The sequence below is a fragment of the Neofelis nebulosa genome, chromosome 16 (genome assembly GCF_028018385.1).
Source record: "Neofelis nebulosa isolate mNeoNeb1 chromosome 16, mNeoNeb1.pri, whole genome shotgun sequence".
Classification (NCBI taxonomy): Eukaryota; Metazoa; Chordata; class Mammalia; order Carnivora; family Felidae; genus Neofelis; species Neofelis nebulosa.
Window position 1 is genome coordinate 25,061,606 of NC_080797.1, and position 19,912 is coordinate 25,081,517.

The 19,912-nt window shown below is 46.2% G+C and overlaps 2 protein-coding genes across 5 annotated transcripts in view; one reads left to right on the plus strand and one right to left on the minus strand.

Annotated features, from left to right (window-relative positions):
• ARSG (arylsulfatase G) overlaps positions 1 to 19,912 on the minus strand; it is a 109,352-nt gene that overhangs the window by 84,765 nt on the left and 4,675 nt on the right. The window lies entirely within an intron of this gene.
• Positions 321 to 19,244, plus strand: SLC16A6 (solute carrier family 16 member 6). 4 transcript variants are annotated; one of them, XM_058704241.1, is made up of 7 exons: positions 617 to 831; positions 7,007 to 7,241; positions 7,636 to 7,874; positions 10,656 to 10,799; positions 12,867 to 12,995; positions 15,189 to 15,998; positions 16,874 to 19,244. In XM_058704241.1, exons 3-7 carry the CDS (start codon positions 7,643 to 7,645, stop codon positions 17,122 to 17,124), a joined length of 1,566 nt encoding a protein of 521 aa, XP_058560224.1. In that variant the 5' UTR covers positions 617 to 831; positions 7,007 to 7,241; positions 7,636 to 7,642; the 3' UTR covers positions 17,125 to 19,244. The 4 variants fall into 4 exon arrangements, with proteins under 4 accessions (XP_058560225.1, XP_058560222.1, XP_058560224.1 ...); XM_058704239.1 differs by lacking the exons at positions 617 to 831; positions 7,007 to 7,241 and adding an exon at positions 331 to 506; XM_058704240.1 differs by lacking the exon at positions 7,007 to 7,241.

Here is a 19,912-nt window from a genome sequence, read left to right on the forward strand (position 1 = left end):
TCGCCCCCAGCCAATCCCCAAATCTCCGGGGGTACTCGGCGGTGGGCGCTCGGGGGGGGGGGGCGCTCGGAGGGAAGGGAATTGGCCCTGGGGCCCCGCGCGCGCGCGCGCGCGCGCCCGGCCGGGGGTGCCGGAGGAGAGGTGCAGGCGCCCCGAGCACGCCCGCGCTCCCCGCTTGCGGTGCAGCAAAGCGCCGGGGTCCGGTCGGGCAGGCGCGCACGGCCGCGCCCGGGTCGGGTGGGGGGAGCGGGGCGGCGTGCCAAGGACCCCGGCGGCAGGGGCGGGGGTGGCCCCGCGGGACCCCGCCGTTGGCACCAGACGGCGACGCCGTTACCTTCCGTGACCCCCAGCCCGGGCCCGGGGCGGGCGCGCGCCCGGCGCGGCCCCGGTCCACGTGGGCCGGCGCGCGCGCGCCAGTCCGGCCCCCTCCTTGGCGGCGCTCGGCGCTCGCAGCACATGGTCGGCGGCGGCGCGCCCCCGAGGCCGGCGGAGACCGGCTGCAGCCGGTATAGGATAAGGGATAGGCAGCGACGCGGGGCCGGGGCGCGGGCAGCCGCACGCAGGGCCCGGGCGCAGGCGGCCGGGGTGGGGGGCGGGGGGAGGGTGTGGCCGGGGTGCCCGAGGCGCGGCCGTGGGTGGGGGGCCGGGGCCGGGGCGCTGCGGGCCGGGCGCCCGGTGCTCACCCGCCGGAGCCAGTTTGCGGTAGGCTCGGGCCCACGCCCTAAGGGGTTAAACCTTTCTCATGTTACCGAGCGGCTTATAAGGAGGGGGAGGCCAAGCCTCCGCCTTATTGGGAGCCTTTTGGGGTTTATTCTCTTCCCTTCTAACTTGGTGAGTTGGTTTTATTATTTTACATGTTTAAAAGTTTGATTGTGGGGTGGGTTGTTTTTTTTTTTTTAATCTGTGTTGGGAGCTTTTTTTTTTTTTTTTTTTTTTTTTTTGGACTGGTGGTGTGTGGGGTGGGCAGGACGGCGGGAGGAGACCACTTAACATCTTAACATTTTGGAGAGGTTATTCTGAAAAATATTCTCTGACAGTTGGGAATGCCCGGGGCCACCAGGATGACGCGCTCTAAGCCAGTGTGGGCAGCTGAGAGTTGACTGTCCGTGGCCCTGGCTGGCAGTTGGGGTCTGGAAAACAGCTAGAGGCAGGCTTGGTTTTGAGTGCCCGCCCCGTCCCGGATTGGGGGCTTCAGGCCATCGAGCGAGTCGGGGGCGCCCGCTCACCCCTGCGTGGATTTTCCGCATGAAGTTGCCCGCGCGTCACAGGAGCGAAATGTCAGAGGTAGCTTCCCCAGGCTCGCGCGCGCGCGCGCAGGCCGGCCACTGAGGCAGCGCCAGGGCAAATGGGAATCCCTGTCCCCTCCGCACCACCCCCCCCCCCCCAAGCCGACACACACTGCCGGGGCAGCCAACGTGACCCCGCATTGGGAAGGCAGAGCGCGCGGGTCCTACACCTTGACCGTCCGAGCTGTCAGCGCCTGACGGCTGGTCCCGCTCAACTTCCAAGGTTCCCGGTTGCGGCTGCCAGCCGCAGGAAAGCGCCCGTGTGGCTGAGCAGTTCCGTAGTGGCGGAGGATGATTTTGCAGAGGAAATGGGTTATTTCCTTCTGGGGTTGTTTTGTTTTTGTTTTTGTTTTTTTTTTTTGCCTTTTCTTTTTTTACTTTTTTTTTTTTTTTTAAATTAAATCCCCACCGTCCCCCCCCCCAGCAGACAGGTGATAGAAGTTTGTTCGGTGGCATGTAAAATGTCACCAGACGCGGGGGGCATTAGCCTTAAGAGACTAAGCTCCCCGGAGCCAACTGGGGAAGGAGCATTACAACTTGACAACCTGGAAGCTGGTTTTGTTTGCACAGTTAGACACTCCGTGCGGGCTCCTTCTTGAAGGAGATGGTTTCTACCCCGAGAATGAGATTTCTCAGTTAATCTGTTTTGCAAATCCTATGAACATGAGTGTCTTCTCTGCAAAAAAATACCATGTGTTTCTGCTGAGATTTCTGAGTGATGCTTCTTCCCATGTCCCAAGCACCATTACGCGGCATTTTGGGGGGTCAACGATACATCCTGCCCCAGGGATAAAGAAATACCTCTTCTCATAATTAAGGGAAGGGTAGCCAAGATAGAGAGTTCCAGTTCATAAATAAACAATGCAGCCAAGTGGAAAAGCACCTTCTGCCTTAATGAGTACCACTAACTGTGAGTTTTCCTTCTGTGGTTTCCAAAAACTGGACTTTTTCTCAGTGGAACCCCTGAGGAGGACACTTAAACTAGGGGTTCACATTTCAACATCATGATCTTGTAAAATGGGTGAATTGGTTTTATCCAGCGATTCAAAGCTGCTGAGGCAGACCTCCAGGTTAGGTTTGGGACTTTTTTAGTAGAGAATTCAGATGAACTTTACCTGAATGCAGACTGGTTTTGACTGGGGGGGGGGGGGAGGGGGGCGGCAAGGGGGAAACGGCTTGTCAAAAGCTGTTCTCCAGGCTACGCCTTTAAGAACAGAGTCTAGCCCTGCTTTTGCGGAGGCTTGGCTTTAACCAGCAGCCATCACCGTTCCATCCAAAGCCTGCATTTTGAACTTTGCTCTAAACTGACCCTGGACTGATGCTCTGACGGTCTATAATAATCCAATATTTTGCATTCTTGATGGCCCCAAATCAAACCTTTACTCAACAGATCAAATCACAGTGAAATTCCCAGATATAGCAGACTTCCACACCTTGGCAGAATCCTCATTTATTTAAGGTGAAGACAATCAAATGCTCATAGGAAATATTTCAAACTGCCCAGCGTGTTTTGTCATTGTACTTCCTTTGGGAAAACATCAGGGAGAAGGCGGCTCAGCTGCCAGGAAGCCCCGTTCATTATAGAACTTTACAGTTGGGACCCTCAAGTCTGCTGTGGCTAGTCCCTACTTTACAGATGATGAAATTTGGGGATTAAGTGATTTCCCCAAGATTGTGCAGCCAGTTAATGGTAGACAGACGTTCAACAAATAATGCCCAAGGGCCTCCAGACAACAAACGCGTGGGCTTTGGCCCCAGAGGACTCCAGAGTGGAGGATGAAAGTCTAACTCGGAGCAAGTCCGGCTCAAAGGCTGTCCTAGAACCGTAGCTTCTTAGGGCAGGGAAAGATCAGGACAACACTCTGTTTACCTGCTGACAACACAAATCAAGGAGCAGAGTGATTCACCCACTCAGCTTGCCTCACCTGTTAGACCCCCACACAGTAAACCAGCGTCCCTTCCCGTAAGATCAGTTCGCATCACCATAAGACCGAGGCAGTATTTGGTATCCTGGAATTGATAGAGGATTCTAAGTAACTGAGTTCAAAATTCAGGCCTTTGTTTCTAGCCTTGTGGAGGTGGACACTTTTAAGCCGGTTGGCCCGCGGAATGAATGGACATAAGGAGAGGAGGCCAGGAAGGGATTTATTCTGCAAGCAGGGACGTCCTCACTTGGGTCTCATAGGGATAGAGCAGGGCACCGCTTCAGCAGTAGGGCAAGACTCCTACTTTGTCGAAGGAGCTTTTATTGAGCACATACTAGGTGCCAGACGCGCTGCCGGGCACTGGGTCTCGAAAGAGCTGCTGGCTGCCCTTGTAGGTGCCTGCCCTATGTGATCCTACATGCAGAACACAGAAGTTCTCATCCAGTATGTTCTAGAAACCAGGTTATTCTATGATTCTTCTATATTGTGGTCTTCTCTCCAACGATAAATATAACAGGATGTGGGATGCTTTAGGAGGATAAAGGCATACACTTTGGAGGAAGTGGGTTTGGGGGTGTCATCTTTGCTTTATGATGTCCCCAGTAATAATACTAAGAAAGCCGTCTGTCCTCCAGAACCCTAACAGTGCGGGTGAGACTTCTATTTGGATCTAGCTTCAGGAGAGTAGCAAAGATATAAAGCAAAGTTTAAAAAAAAAAACCAAAGGAATTGAACACAGACATAGAGTCAAGTCTGCTTTCTTCCAACCAGCTGCCAAAGATCAGATCTGAGTGGTGTCCAACTACATTTCGCCCACATCTGCAAGAACCATCTAGAATTTGCACCTTCCTCCTAGCTCCCGGCTTTCCCTGGACTACCAGGTTTGTCCAGGGGGAATCAGGTGATTCATAGAACTTGGTGCTGAGTACCACAGTATAAACTGGTAAAGCTGAATGGAACCTTAAAGATTCCCCAGTCCAACCTTGCCATTTGACTAATGAGGAACTCAGGCCCAGAGAGGTGCACTTGACTTTCTCAAGGTCACACAGTTAAGTGGTGACACAGCTTATGGAACTTTACAGAGGGAGGTCAAGAGAGCTCTTATCATTGAAAGAAATTCTTCCCAACCTCTGCCTAAAACAGCCTCTTCCAGGCCTTTAAAACGCTGTCCCTTAGGCTGATAGGGCTGGACGACGCTGGGAGACAGGAGATTTGATTCTGAACAGTTTCGGTCAAGTGCCTTCTCTTAGGTCTAGATTCCACCTTTTGTAAAGAAAAATGAGTAAGATTTTACAAGGAGACGGACAAATGAGCTCTAAATTCCCTAACATTCTATAATTCTAACACCACTCCGGGGTACCGGTTGGTGGAAATTGCACCCATTTTGCACGTTCAAACCACAGATCATAACATGCAAAGAACGAGTGAGATAGATACCTATCACCAGAGTCTTCTGACGATGGATAGGTAATCTTATTATCTTCATACCAAAACTACAATCTTGTCCTACATACAGTCCAACAGAAAGACTGTCTCTTGACCCTGTGGAGGCTTTAGGCTAGAAAGAAATTCAGTCTTTGGGGCCTTTATCAATTTTTTTTTTTTTTTTTTGCCTTCATCAATTTTATGCCAGTCTTTTTATTCAGGTTGGTCCTGAGCCCTAAGATCTTAGGAGCACCCTTCTGGGTTAGAACAGTCATGCCAGAGGTCCTTGAACTTCATTGCCACCTAGTCTAACTGCTTGTCAGAAATGTGCTGAACTCTGGAAGGACATGGCCAAGTGGTTTTACTATGCATTTCAGTCATAGGGTTCCTATCATTACCGTCAACAAGGACTTAAGTCCATGGAGACAGAGACCATCCCTCTGTCTTTCACCGTAGTATCCCTGATGCCTAGCATAGGGTCTGGCCCCTCCTAGGTACTTTGTTGAAAAAAATAAATACAAGCTGTGTGAAAGGTCTGGGGGCAGGAAGGCAGAAGGAGGTACAAAGAGAGAAAGGCCCCAGGGTTTGTTTTCCATGAGCCTATTATTTCCATGAGCAAATAAGGTAAACACAAACAACACCCCATTACTAAGTGATACCTGTCACAAGAAGAGAACCCCCCTAGGTTGAGTTGGTCAGAGGAGGCATTATGGAAGAGAGAAGATTTGACGGAGCAGGGTCTGGCAGGTGCCATCTGTAAAAGTGGGGGGCAACCAGTCCCGGAGTGGGGGGAGAGGGCCTGGCCATGGGCAAGGTGGTTAGAGACTAGCGGGCAGGGAGGAGTCCATTTGGACCACAGCCTGAGTCAAGTCTTAGAACGGGAAGCAAGAAGGCTACAAAGATAGGGTGCGGTCCAACGATGAAGGCATGGAAAGCCAGGCTAATCCATGGGTTTTATCCCTCAGAAAGAGGAAAGCCACTGAAAAAGGCTGAGCAGAAAAATGTCATGACAGTGCAGCATTTCAAAGAGATTAATCGTACTGGACACACGGAGCCAGTTAGGCTAGTAAAGGCGTCTTGGGCTCCGCAAGGAAAAGTCCAAACTAACAGCCTGGTAGGGGGATGAAATGGAAGGGGTGAAGCTGAGGACCTAAGCTGTGAGCTCCCACCACTTCCCTCTCCCTCTCCCCCAACACCTCTCTCTAGGGATAAACACCAAATACAAGATGGACCCTATTACTGGGAAGTACTTTTTGTGGGGTTTTTTTGGGGGGAGGGGGGTTCTAGACCTTCAGCCTAGTAGTGTTTTCACACCCCTGCCCCAGCTGCCTCACCTTGGGAGTGAATTTTGAAAGTCTGATGAAGGAGGGGTGTTGTGAAAACCTCATTTGCGGGAGGGCTCCCGGCTTCTGTCTTCAATCAGCTGCTTTCCTTGTTGGGGAAGGCTGATGCCAAGCTGTTCTGTCGCTGCCCAGCCTACATCTTGATCCATTTAACTGGCCTTCCCACCTTTGTATGTGCTCTCAGAAAGGATGCACTGACACACAGCAAAACGCAGAGGCCTTTGCTGCAGAGGGCATAAGCTTTTTTAAGCATCTTATGCCCTATTTCGTTCAATCAAATATTTAACAGTGAAGGACAAAGAGTGAGTATACTGTCCTTTTAGAGTCTCAGTCTACAGTGCGAATGGCACCATCGATAGGATGAAGGACACTAAGTTGGGTCAGATTCGCTGCTTTTTATGATTTAGAGAGTTAACAGAATGTGGTTAGATCCCAATACCAAAAATTGGCAAGTCCGCCGGAGAGATGAGGTTGTGTCCCGTTATTTTTCAGCTGCCCTCCAACATCAATCAATAAAACCTGCCTTAGTACGTGAACACGACAACCTAATGGCCAGGAGAAGGACACCGTGCATCCTCTAAAAATTCAACCTGTACACAACTGTATGATTGTAGAGAATTCTTAAATTCAAGAGCTCTAAGGCCACGGACTCATTATTACAGATAGTAATTCTGGGTTGGGCTAGAAACACATCACCGTCTCAAAGCGCGCTTAACTGCAGAGGCTCTGAGAGCACACTTCCCAGAGGGGAAGAGGCAAGTTCAACTCCCCTCCCTCCAATGTTAAGTATAGTGTTTCCCCTTACTGGTGGCGTTACAGGCACAGGTCTGTTTGTTCTGATGTTTGTGGCAGTTCACATGCAAAAGCATACTGAGGTCAGGGTAACTTGGCTAGGTTCACTGGCTGCCCAGGCCTTGCAAATTTTCAGTGCTCTATTCGGTTACTGAGTATATGTCAACTGCTAATACATCAAGTAGTGGTTAACTCTGAGGAACTTACTCACGATGGTTACATTCTGTTCGTGTAGGTACATCCGCATGGAAAATGCCAGATCATAATCAGAAGGAGAGGCAGCTGATGATCTGAATGGCTGGGGGCATCAGCCAGAGACACATAGGATGCCACAAACATTTATCCTATGGAAGATGCTAGATGGACTGTCAGTGTTTGCCTCTTAGCCTCCCTTTTCCTAGGCGTCATTTCTGATCAACATTATGATCAACCCATGCTTCCTTTACACCTAACTTGTCTTCAAGTTCAAGGTCAGCATCAATACTCGGTCTGGTGGCCATTCTGTATCCTTCAGGGTGCCTCTAACTACGCTGTTCTGATCCCTTTTGTTTGTTTTTTCCCCATTTAATTATCACAGCTGGGAAGTCTTCCTTCCAGATTCTTTGGGGGCTCTGTATACAATACAAGTCTTCGGAGCTCCCAAAGAATCTGGAAGGAAGACTTCCCAGCTGTGACAATTAAATAAGTGTGTAATTGTTATCCAGAGACTTTATAGTAACCGCACATTGTTCAAATATTCATCACCCTAAGACATGTGGTAAGTAGTCCTTATCTGTTATGTTTGCTAAAGAGTAGCAGAATCATCAACCCTCATGCTATTGGCTGGTCTGATGTTCTTCTTTTTTTTTTTACTTTTTATTTCAGATTAAGAATGACCCAAAAGACATCACAGCTTTGTTCCAGAGCCAATGTTTATACTCAAGTGCCTGACGGAGGATGGGGCTGGGTGGTGGCTGTGTCTTTTTTCTTCGTTGAAGTCTTCACATACGGCATCATCAAGTCATTTGGCGTCTTCTTCAATGACTTAATGGACAGTTTTAATGAATCTAATAGCAGGATTTCGTGGGTCATATCAATATGTGTATTTGTCTTAACATTCACAGGTTGGTACCTCTTTCTGTTTAAATGATATGGAAGCATGTGCCGCTCTTCATTGGCTTAACTACATGATGCACTCACCCTATTGGCAACGCGTTCCTCATATGGCCCATGGGCCCTTTCTAGCCTCAGTTCAGTAATAGGGTTTTCAGGGGCTTGGGGATGGCGAGCAAGAGGCGCTGAAGGAGAGAGCCCCGTCCGCCTGCCCTGATGGCCTTCAGTTTATACGCACATGCACTAGGCACCTACTGTATGCATAGTCTTAGGATACGAGAGATTACTTTGAGGCCTGCAGTAAAGCCCCGTCCTATGTAGTCATTTCTGAAGAAGCAACAGCAAAAGGACTTGCCATACGAGCCCTGGTCTCATAAACGCATGCTTAGGAAAGAGGTCGGGACGTGTAAATGTGGATGCGTGAAGAGCAAGAGGATGTCAATCAGGATATAATGTAAAATGACCAATCTTATCCAGGAGGGACACTCTGAATGCAGACAGCCGCTTCCCTAAAGGATTTCACTGGCTAACCAGAGTGCCTCTGAGAAAATGGGGTTTGAGTATACTTTTCTTATTTTTTTATTTTTTTATTTTTTAAAGTTTACATCCAAATTAGTTAGCATCTGGTGCAACAATGATTTCAGGAGTAGAATCCTTAGTGGCCGTTACCCATTTAGCCCATCCCCCCTCCCACAACCCCTCCAGTAACCCTCCGTTTGTTCTCCATACATAAGAATCTCTTATGTTTTGTCCCCCTCCCTGTTTTATATTATTTTTGTTTCCCTTCCCTTATGTTCATCTTAAAGTCCTCATATGAGTGAAGGCATGATTTTCGTCTTTCTCTGACTAATTTCACTTAGCATAATACCCTCCAGTTCCATCCAAATGCAAGATTTCATTCTTTTTGACTGTCGAGTAATACTCCATTGTATATATATACCACATCTTCTTTATTCATTCATCCATTGATGGACATTTGGGCTCTTTCCATCCTTTGGCTATTGTCAACAGTGCTGCTAGAAACATGGGGGTGCATGTGTCCCTTCGAAACAGCACCCCTGTATCCCTTGGATAAATGCCTAGTAGTGCAATTGCTGGGTCCATACAGTTTTCCAGAGTGGCTGCACCAGCTTGCACTCCCATGTTTGAGTATAATTTTCAATATGCGACTTGTCTCTGGGTCCCTCACAGGCCTGATTCTCAGGACGGTCCGTCCGTCTATCAGGGGCCACGGCAAGGGCTTCCAAGAAAACACGGCCACTGAACTCACCTCAGAAAGTTAATGGGGCTGACCTTACACTTCCCTGACCCTAATATCCTAACAATGGAACTATTGTCTCTGAATTGTTCTGTCTTTAAATGTAGTTGGTTTTCAGCCACATAATGTCTTAAAGAGGCGGCTCCGTGGTTCTTTCCTATCGAGTAAAGAATTTCTTACTACTCCTCGTACAGTGTCCTGGGAGCGTCACAGAGGAGCTCTCCAGTTGCAGTTGAACTGAGTATGAAGACATTTACTTTAAAAAAAAAATTGTTTTTTTATTCATTTTTGAGAGACAGAGAGAGACTGAGCACGAGTGGGGAAAGGGCAGAGAGAGGGAGACACAGCATCCGAAGGGGGCTCCAGGCTCCGAGCTGTCAGCACAGAGCCCGCCGCGGGGCTCAAACCGCGAGATCATGACCGGAGCCGAAGTGGGACGCTTAATTGACCGAGCCACTCAGGTGCCCCAAGACATTTACTTTTTTAATTGGGAAAGTTTACTCAGCAAGACAATGTAAGTGCATTCGAACTAAAGTTTTACCTTTGGCATTCTAAATAGAAAGATGTCAGAGCTTCACTTTGAGCTCTTTTATAATCAAAAACAATGCTACAGTCAACAAGAAATTTCCCATTAATACTATTATACCAGAAGATCATTCTTCTAAATGCTATTACGATACGAGTTAATGCTTTGCACCAATGTGCCACCTAAAAGCGATGAGTGGTTTCGTTATGAGCTCTATTCAATACTGGTTTATAGTCCACTAACAGAAGAGTTATATATGGACTCACCCCAATGGAATAAATTTAGTCCTTTTTGGTCTGTTTTGGGGTTTTTTTGTTTTGTTTTTTGCTTCTCTATCCAGCATGTTCTGTATTACTCTTTTACCCAATTGTCAATGGTTCCCTTATCTTGGTATATTCAAGTGAGTATCAGTGTTGGCCTAAATAACATACCACTAGGAAGCTGATCTGCCAGACCGAACTGTTCTGCAGGATATGGAGTACAGACCCTAAGCAAATGAGTGGATGATCATCAGCCACTCTGAATTCGCTAGCCCCTAGCTAGCCTCCTCGTGGGGTGTTCAACTGAGCCTTCACTGTACTTTCACATCATTTTCAGAAAAGTCAAATGAAACTGAGCTAGAAACCGACCCCAAAGGGAGCTTTCTAAAAAAGAATCCAAAGCAGTGACTATATAGAAAACGAAGACGATTCAAGCCATCATAGGAAAGCCCATTTTTGTCACAGAATAGCACACATGACATGCATACCTAACTTTATAGGTGCTCATGGAGAGCCCACGTCGCTTTCATCTAAAAATAGAGCCATATGTTTTATCCTATTACTCTGGCTTTCTCGCTAAGAAGCCCAAAGAATGTACTGTCCCGTTTGAACAAATATAACCATCGTGTAAAGTGTATTATATATCGCACATCATCTCTCCACGTTCAAGACTTGAGAAGGAATCTTAAGAAGGCTAATGTTCACGCCTCTGGGAATTAAAAAGTCGCATTATGGTCTTTCGCTGCAGCTCCCCTCTCTGCTGTCCTGAGCACTCGTTTTGGGCACCGTCTCGTGGTGGTGGCAGGGGGCCTGCTTGTCAGCACGGGAATGGTGACCGCCTCCTTTTCCAGGAAGCTGTACCACATGTACATTTCAATCGGCATCATATCCGGTAAGTGCTGCTCCTGGGCTCCAGAGTCCTCCAAATCCTCCGTTTGAAAAACAAGGAAGGGGAAGGAGGGGGTCCAACCCAACATGTATCTTTTTTTCCCTTTCTCTTTTTCTCCTTTAAAATTAATAGTGCCCCAGATCGGTGGTTTTAAACTGGGCTGGATAGACTCCAGGGGATACGGGAATCTCTTCTCAGTGCCCAAGAGTTTTTGACTGTTTTTTTTTTTTTTCTTTTTTAATATTTATCAATGAGAAAGACAACTTCTCTTTTGCATTAGTTTGCAGCCCAAAGACATCATTTTCACAAAGTAAGATGGGAATTTCCTTAGCGGGTATTTCCAAAGTGGGAGTCTGAGACTTCTGGGCTGTAGGGGAGGAAGCAAGCATGGTCGACTTTGTCTCGGGGTCTGAGGAAACGTTTTTCCCTCTCAAAGGAGTGCCTACAGGGGCGCCTGGGAGGGTTCAGTCGGTTAAGCATCCGACTTCAGCTCAGGTCATGATCTCGTGGTTCACGAGTTCGAGCCCCACGTCAGGCTCTGTGCTGACAGCTCGGAGCCTGGAGCCTGCTTCGGATTCTGTGTCTCCCCGTCTCTCTGCCCCTCCCCGATCACACTCTGTCTCTCCTTCTGTCTCTCAAAAATAAACATTAAAAGCAGTCCCTACATTGCTTAACAGATGATATATGTATTTAGTTAAGATTTGTACAACTTTTCATATATTTCTGCACCTATCAAAGCTCATTTCTTTCTTTCTTTTTTTTTTTAATTTTTTTTTGTTAATGTTTATTTATTTTTGAGACAGAGACAGAGCATGAACGGGGGAGGGGCAGAGAGAGAGGGAGACACAGAATCGGAAGCAGGCTCCAGGCTCTGAGCCATCAGCCCAGAGCTCGACGCGGGGCTCGAACTCACGGACCGCGAGATCGTGACCTGAGCTGAAGTCAGACGCTTAACCGACTGAGCCACCCAGGCGCCCCCATTTATTTCTTTTAAATATAAGTCTTATATAAGAACTATATTCAGTAGTGGTCTGTGCATTGTGAATTATATAAATTCTTTTAATGCCGAAAAATAGGGGGGAAAAAAAACACAGGAAACCGTTTTTATACTCCTGGCATCCCCGAACTGTTACAACTTTTCTAGACCTCTCATGAAATCCTTTTTTTTTTTTTTTTTTTTTTTTTTAAGTTTATTTTGAGAGAGAGAGAGAGAGAAAGAGAATATCCCAAGCAGGCTCTGCACTGCCAGCACGGAGCCCGACTTGGGGCTTTATCTCATGAACTATTGAGATCATGACCTGAGCCGAAACCAGGAATGGTATGCTTAACTGGCTGAGCCACTCAGGCACCCCTGAAACCTTTTATTTTATCTTACTTTAGTTTTTACTACAGCACCTTTTTCCAGAATGAAATTCACTGGCTTCCAGAACTTATACAATTTATACAATAAACACCCCTCCCTCACCAAATAGTTTATAATGGCAGCTTCTATTTCCTCATTTAGCCAGTAATCATTTAGGACATGTATGGTTTGGATTTCCAAGAGGTTCGATTGTCTGGTGGTTAACTTTTTTGGTATTATTTTCAGATTGTCATGCATCGTGACCAAAGTATTTGTTGGCACAAAAATCTTTGGGGAAACCAAAAATGTCTATTTGACATGGCACATAATACTAAAAAAACCTAAGTAATTCCTAAAAATACGTATGTACATACATACATTAAATTAAATATTAAAAACAGGGGCACCTGGGTGTCTCAGTCGGTTAAGCATCCAACTTCGGCTCAGGTCATGATCTCGGAGTTTGTGAGTTCTAGCCCCGCGTCGGGCTCTGTACTGACAGCTCAGAGCCTGGAGCCTGCTTCGGATTCTGTGACTCCCCCTCTCTCTGCCCCTTCTCTGCTCATGCTCTGTCTCTCTGTCTCTCAATAGTAAGTAAACATTTAAAAAAAAATTTTTTTTTTCCATAAAAAATAAAAAAATTTAAAAAACACAATAATCCCAGATCTTTGCACCCTTCTGTAATCAATCGTATGTGATGCTCACTCTTCTTTCTGGCTCTCTTTCAGGTTTGGGATTCTGCTTTAGCTTTCTACCAACTGTCACCATTCTATCCCAGTACTTTGACAAAAGGCGCTCCATGGTCACTGCAATTGCTTCCACGGGAGAATGTTTCGCTATGTTCGCTTTCGCCCCAGGTAGGCAGACCCTCGTGGTCCACGTACGGATGCGGGTTGGGGAAGCCCCTCTGCTCTTCTGGCCAACAGTCGGCTGACTCTACCCGTATTTGCCTTCTTTCCTGCAGCGCAGTTTGAGGATCTATCCTCCCTCATCCCGTTTTAGGAATCCCTCCACTCTAATACTAATCCGAGTTGACCTAAATAGGTCAACAGGTGTTAAGACGCCCATTCAGTGGGAAGGCTGGAAACATCCATTCCAAAATAACTAATTTAATAATTTGAGACTGGTCATACTATTATCTTTCCTTTGTCAAAAGAACCATATTCAGTGTGGATTTAAAATGTGCTGATAAAGTTAGCTTTATTATCTGTGTGTAGGTAATCTCGCGGCAAAATTTTTCTCCCTAGTTTACTTGCTGTCTCAGTGTCCGCAGGTAAATTTCACTCTAACCAGCAACAGACGGTTAACCTCGGAGACCCGGATTCGTTTCTTACTCTGCCGTTTCCTTGAAGAATGTGTCTGTGATTATACTTTGATCGAAGGAGTTAATGTAGAAGTGTTTAGGGGTAACATGTCCTAGTGACTGAAGCTTTTCACATGGTTGAGAAAAATGAAATGTGTGTGTGCATATAGGTCTATAGGAAGGCAGAGAGACAGGGAAAATGTCAATTGTTGAATTTAAGCAAAGGGCGGGCAGTCACACACCCTGGTGTCATTCTTTCTGCTTTTCTGTCCACTTAATGTTGTGGGGAGACTCAGTGGTCTGTGAATGACCTGAGGGTAGAAACTGCATCTGGGTTGGCTTTGTTCCCTAGAAAATCCCTGCTACCTGGTAGGCACCCAAGAAATGTCAAATGGAAGGGTGCCTGGGTGGCTCAGTTGGTTAAGCATCCAACTTTAGCTCAGGTCATGAGATCATGGCTCGTGAGTTCGAGCCCCGCATCGGGCTCTGTGCTATTGGCATAGAGCCTGCTTCAGATATTCTCTCTCTCTCTCTCTCTCTCTCAAAATAAACATTTATATTAAAAAAAAAAAAAGGTAAATGGAGGGAGGAATACTGCACCCACTTTCGCCAGATGAGCATAAAGCTTCTCAAAATACCCAAGCCTAAAATATCTTGCAGTTTGAAGTTTCCCACATTAATGGGAGGAACGAGAGGTGTGAAAACAGGCTATAAAAGTAACTGGACCCCCCCCCCCCCCCACGGAATGTGGGGCTGCCTTGCTCAGCCTATCTTCTGGATAACCAGCTTCCCATGTCTTCGTACCTGTCTGCTCTCAAAGAATTAGAATATCATAAAATTCTAATGAATATCATTTAGCCTTTCTGGGATGATTACGAAGATACTTTAAGGTCTTGCGGGGGCCCGCATTATTCAGTTGTTGCTGTGGGGCTCCCCTGCGGCCGTCTCCCCCAACCTCCCATTCCAGTGTGCAGCCTGCCCCTGGTCAGCAGCCCGGGACCCAGCTTTCCTGGCGGGAAGGAGCAGGACTCACACAGTAAAGGACAGTCTGCAGAATAGAAACTGTAGAACTCTGTCATCGTGGAATTCTGGGATCACCGTGAGCTTAGATGCTTCGTTTATCTTTCTGCTTAATCCATGACTACCAAAGACTGCATGAGTGAATGCATAGTGATGTAGCTCAGACGTAGGAAATTCTGTCTTTTAAAGGCCAGACGGTAAATACTTAAGGCTTTCGCGGACTAGAAGTGTCTCTCAGAACCCCTCACACTTTGTGGGTTACAGCACAAAGGCAGCCATATACCACATCGGCGAATGAGCGGGGCCACATTCCAGACAAGCTTTAGTATCAAAGACACAGGCAGTAGGCTGGACTTGGCCTGCAGGCTGCTGTTCGCCAAAACCTGGAAGTAGGTCACCGGCTTACTTCATTTCTCGTGCCTCCACCGGGCAAAACACACCCTCCAAAGCTCTTCTGGGGACCTAGGCTGACAGGTTTGGGTTTGAATCTGATAATCCCTGTGCACTTCTCCCCCTGATTGGTTCAGAACAGCATCAAAGCCTAGAATGAAGGATACAGCACAGGCGGACCGCATTCACCCTGCCAAGTACTAACTGCCAAGTCCTAACTTTTACCAAAGTTAGTACTCAACCGGAACCCTTATTTCTGCTCGGTATTTTCTCCTGGGCCTCGAGTCTGTTTTCTGACCTTCGATTTTTCTTTCTTCTTCGCCCCCGCCTCCTCAAGCAATCACGGCTCTGAAGGACAACATTGGCTGGAGATACAGTCTCCTCTTCGTGGGCTTGCTGCAGCTGAACATTGTCGTCTGCGGGGCGTTGCTGAGACCGATTATCATCAAAGGACCGGGGTCCCCGAAAGCAACCGCACACGAACACCGGAAGGAAGTGCAATGTATGCTCGAAAATGAGAAAACACGCACCTCAATAGATTCCATTGACTCAGGAGTAGAATTAACTACCTCACCAAAAAATGTGCCTAGTCATGCCAACATAGAACTGGGGCCGAAGGCCAATACGCAGCCGGTGAAGGCCAGCTCCAAGCGGAGCGCTAAGAAAGCCCCTCTACTGGACTTCTCCATCTTGAAAGACACAAGTTTCATCTGTTATGCGTTGTTCGGTCTTTTTGCAACCCTGGGATTCTTCGCACCTTCCTTGTACATCATTCCCTTGGCCATTAGTCTAGGCATCGAACAGGACCGCGCTGCCTTCTTACTGTCCACCATGGCGATTGCTGAAGTTTTTGGAAGGATCGGGGCCGGCTGCATCTTCAACAGAGAGCCCATCCGGAAGATCTACATTGAGCTCATCTGCGTCATCTTGTTGACTGTGTCTCTGTTTGCCTTTACTTTCGCTACTGAATTCTGGGGTCTGATGTCATGCAGCATATTTTTTGGGTTCATGGTTGGAACGGTAGGGGGTACCCACATTCCACTGCTTGCCGAAGACGACGTCGTGGGGATCGAGAAGATGTCTTCTGCGGCGGGAGCCTATGTCTTCATTCAGAGCATATCAGGACTGGCGGGACCACCTCTTGCAGGTAATTTACATACACGAAATCCGAACCCTTGTCTACTATCCCCTTATAGGTTGTGCTGGCTTCTTGTGAGAGTCTTAAAACCTACTGGTTTTTATATGGTCCATAGAATTTCAGAGCTGACAGGATTAGAGGTTACCTGAGCCAGCTCTCTTGACTTAAATAGGAGGAAACTGAAGGTCAAAGCATGTAAGCCAACATTCGTATGGTAAATGAGTGACCAAGTCAGGATTAGAAGCTCCGTCTGCAGTCCAGGCTGCCCCAACCTTTGGCTGCCATCTTGCCTTGTAAATGCTAAAGGGGTACCCATCGCGGTATAACCTCATTCATTACCCTCTGACTTTTGGAACCACAGCACAAAAGGACTTCTGTAAGTCACCTGCCCTTCTTAGGAAGGGTGTGAGGAAACTGAGCACAGAACTCACTCTGCAAATACTTAATTGATCACTACACGGTATTTCCCGGCGGAAGGACTTGGGTGTGTTTCATACCTTAGCCCCGGAAATAGGTCCTCAAAAGTTATTAGGACAGAAATCTTGCCTCATCTTAAAAGAGCCCTAAAGTGAACTCAAGTGAAAATAATAGAGTTCTTTCTTCTCACTGTTTCCTTTTCCAAGAAGCATGCATCTAACTGTCCCGCGTTTTATGCTCCATGAGGACAGATTAGCCCGTGAAGAACATGCTAGCAACCCAGTCGTCTCAGCTGTGCATTTGTCTGACTTCTCCCTTCTCCCCAATCTAGGGAAGACTCATACCTTCAACACCCTTTTTTTTTTCGAAAACCCAGCTAGAACACAGAAGGCTAAGCCACTGAGAAGCTTCTGGGTGAGAGAGGGTTTGTGGCCATGTTGCTAACAGATACGAATGCTTTCTCTCAGGTCTGCTGGTGGACCAGAGTAAGATTTACAGTAGAGCTTTCTACTCGTGTGCAGCTGGCACGTCTGTGGCTGCTGGGTGCCTCGCGCTTGTGAGACCTTGTAAAAAGGGACCATGTCAGCGTCATCCTGCAGGCGAGGCCCAGGCCGAGAAACCTCGTGGGAAAGCTTTACAGGACATACCCGAAGACTTTCTTGAAATGGACCTCGGGAAAAATGAGCATAAAGTTCACGTGACCATGGAGCCAGTATGACATGCTTTGCAGTAACGCCAGCCACCCTGTTGGCCGGGACGTGGGCGGACGGTGGGCGGGGGGGACCCGGGGAGGTACGGGGGGCTGTCGGCTCTGTGCACTTTCCAAACGACATCTTAAAGGGAATGTGTATGTGAACACGACCAACATCCTTTTCTTTTTTTCCCTTGTAAGTTTTCCTTTTTGCTTGTTTCTTAAGCCAAAACAAAAACAACCCAGCAATTTCCACACATCAATCCGGTTGTCTTCAGTAGCAATAAGAGATACAAAGAAGGACCCTTTGGCTCACATTCCAAGTTTAAAACAGTGACGTGAATCGCCAGAGTGGTTTTAAGAGCTCTCACATGTGATAAACAACTATCTTATAAAATGCCATCAGCCCAGATCGCTGAAATGAAATTGGCCACCAAAAAAAAAAAAAAAAAAAAAAAAAAAAAATCTTAAATCACGTTTCAAATTTCTCATTTTCAGAAATAGGAACACACTGTTTAAAACCCCTTGGAAAACACTGAGGTCTCCATTAACAAATCATGGTTTCTCAGTTTTTCAACTATTCCATGGGAATGAAGTATAGTTTAAGACCAAACGTTCGGCTAACAAATTCTAAAAAATATAGATATATAACTTGAACTTCATAAATGTGAAGATTACCACTTCTTTCTATGGCCAGTCATTACCAGAAGTATTTCAACACATAATATACAGAATGGCATTCAAAAATATGTTTCCTGTTGCTTTTAAGTATTCCGAAATATGTGACTGTAGTATCTTTAATTTAATCCACTATTTATTATTAAGTTATTCTAGGATGATTAAAATAATCAAAAGAAGTAAAATCTGAGACCTAAGCATCATTTTTACCTCCTTTTGGCAAATCCTTGAAATGCCTCAGACCTCTTGGAAAGTTCCTCTCATAAAAGGGCCAGGTTATAATGATTCTTCAATTTGATTAAAGGCCACATGTGCTAGTTAAAGGGGGAAAAAAATAATGAATAGCAAATCGCCTTAGCTTCTTAAAATAATTTGTTTTATCACCTAAGAATACTTGAGGATCTCCTTTGATTGGAATTCTATTTCATTGAATTGTGGAAGCATTTCTGATTTTTTTTTCTTCCTTTAAACAGCTAACTGTTGAAGCATTTCTGTATTTCACATGGGGTAGCAGAGACATCGTATTTTACCATTGTACGTTACCAGTCACCAATTACATCTTATATAAACCTTGATTGCTCTAAGTTGCCAGAGTTATCAGGTCAACTGGTCATTGTTGGTTTGGTTGTTTTTTTTGTTTGTCTGTTTGTTTCTTTTTGGAATCACACTACATGTATAGAATTTCTCATGTTACCATTTTTCCGTAAAGAGGGCAGGTGTGAGGGTCACAGGGGGGCTACTTACTTACATGTAATGAATCTCACTCTGTAGGTGATGGTCCCTCACTGCTCTTTGATTCATCTTTACTGTTAATTTATGACAACTCAGGGGGAAAAAAATATAACAAGCCTAGTTTGGTTACAGGTACACACAAGCTTGAATATTTCTCTGCACTGAAATGAAAGTGGCGTAGTTCATCACCACCTGCTACATTTTGTACAGCATTTTATCAGCCATAGAAATAGGACAATCTGTAAAACTTTGGGGGGGTGGGGGAAAAAAATGACAAAGTGTCGAAAACAGACACACCTGGAATGGTGGATGTAAGCAAATCTCTGTCACTGCTTGAGAAGGACTTTGAGCTTTGTGGCAGTTTTGCGGGCTTACATGACTTCAGCACTTTACAACATTTTTTACTATGAATGTTCAATACAATTTAATATTTATAACTGATTTCTGAGCAATCTGCCATTCTGTTAACTGCATGAAGAACAATGTATGCCAATTTCAGTATGTCAATAATCAAGGTTTTAAATGTTTTGGAGAAAATTAAAGCAGGATTGCTGATCTGTTCTGTATTTGTGACATTCTGGTACTTCTACTAGATATGCAATAAATGTATGGCTTTTTTTTTATTTAAAGAGACGGATTCCTTTTTTAATGGACTCATCAGCATTCATTGTGTGATCCAATTAAAGTCATAAAAACTCAAGGAAGATTCACTCCAAATAAATAATTTTTTTCACTTTGCTGCGGAATCTTTTAATTTTTTTTTTTTTAACGTTTATTTATTTTTGAGACAGAGCACGAACGGGGGAGGGTTAGAGAGAGGGAGACACAGAATCTGAAACAGGCTCCAGGCTCCGAGCAGTCAGCACAGAGCCCAACGCGGGGCTCGAACTCACGGACCGCGAGATCATGACCTGAGCCGAAGTCGGCCGCTTAACCCACTGAGCCACCCAGGCTCCCCTCTGCAGAATCTTTTAACTCTGCTAGAGATGTTTAAACATTTCCAAGAAGTGTTTGTGGGACTTGATTACTTCTTAATGAAAAATATATAAATGAGATGATATCTCGGTCACCACAGAGTAGGAGCAAAGCCTATCGAAAGTAATAAATAGTTGAGACTATCTATATCCAGTTACGGAACAGTCCTAAGAGCTATCCTAAGTAAACAGCATACTGTCCGTGCCAGGGATCAGCAAACTTTTTCTGCAAAGGGCCAGATAGTAAATATTTAAGGCCTTGTGGGCCAGGTGGGTTCTGTCACAACTACTTTAGCCCCACGCTTGTACTGTGAAAGCAGCACAGACAATATGTACGAGAATGGGCATGCCTGCTTCAATAAAGACTTATGCATGGATCCTGAAATTTGAATCTCATAAAACTTTCACACATCATGAGGTATTATTCCGAT

Coding starts and splice junctions, on each gene's coding strand:
- SLC16A6 (XM_058704239.1), top strand. CDS start 457: ATGGTCGGCGGCGGCGCGCCCCCGAGGCCGGCGGAGACCGGCTGCAGC. Junction 10,800..12,866: donor TTCAATCGGCATCATATCCG/GTAAGTGCTGCT, acceptor GCTCTCTTTCAG/GTTTGGGATTCTGCTTTAGC. Junction 15,999..16,873: donor GGCGGGACCACCTCTTGCAG/GTAATTTACATA, acceptor GCTTTCTCTCAG/GTCTGCTGGTGGACCAGAGT.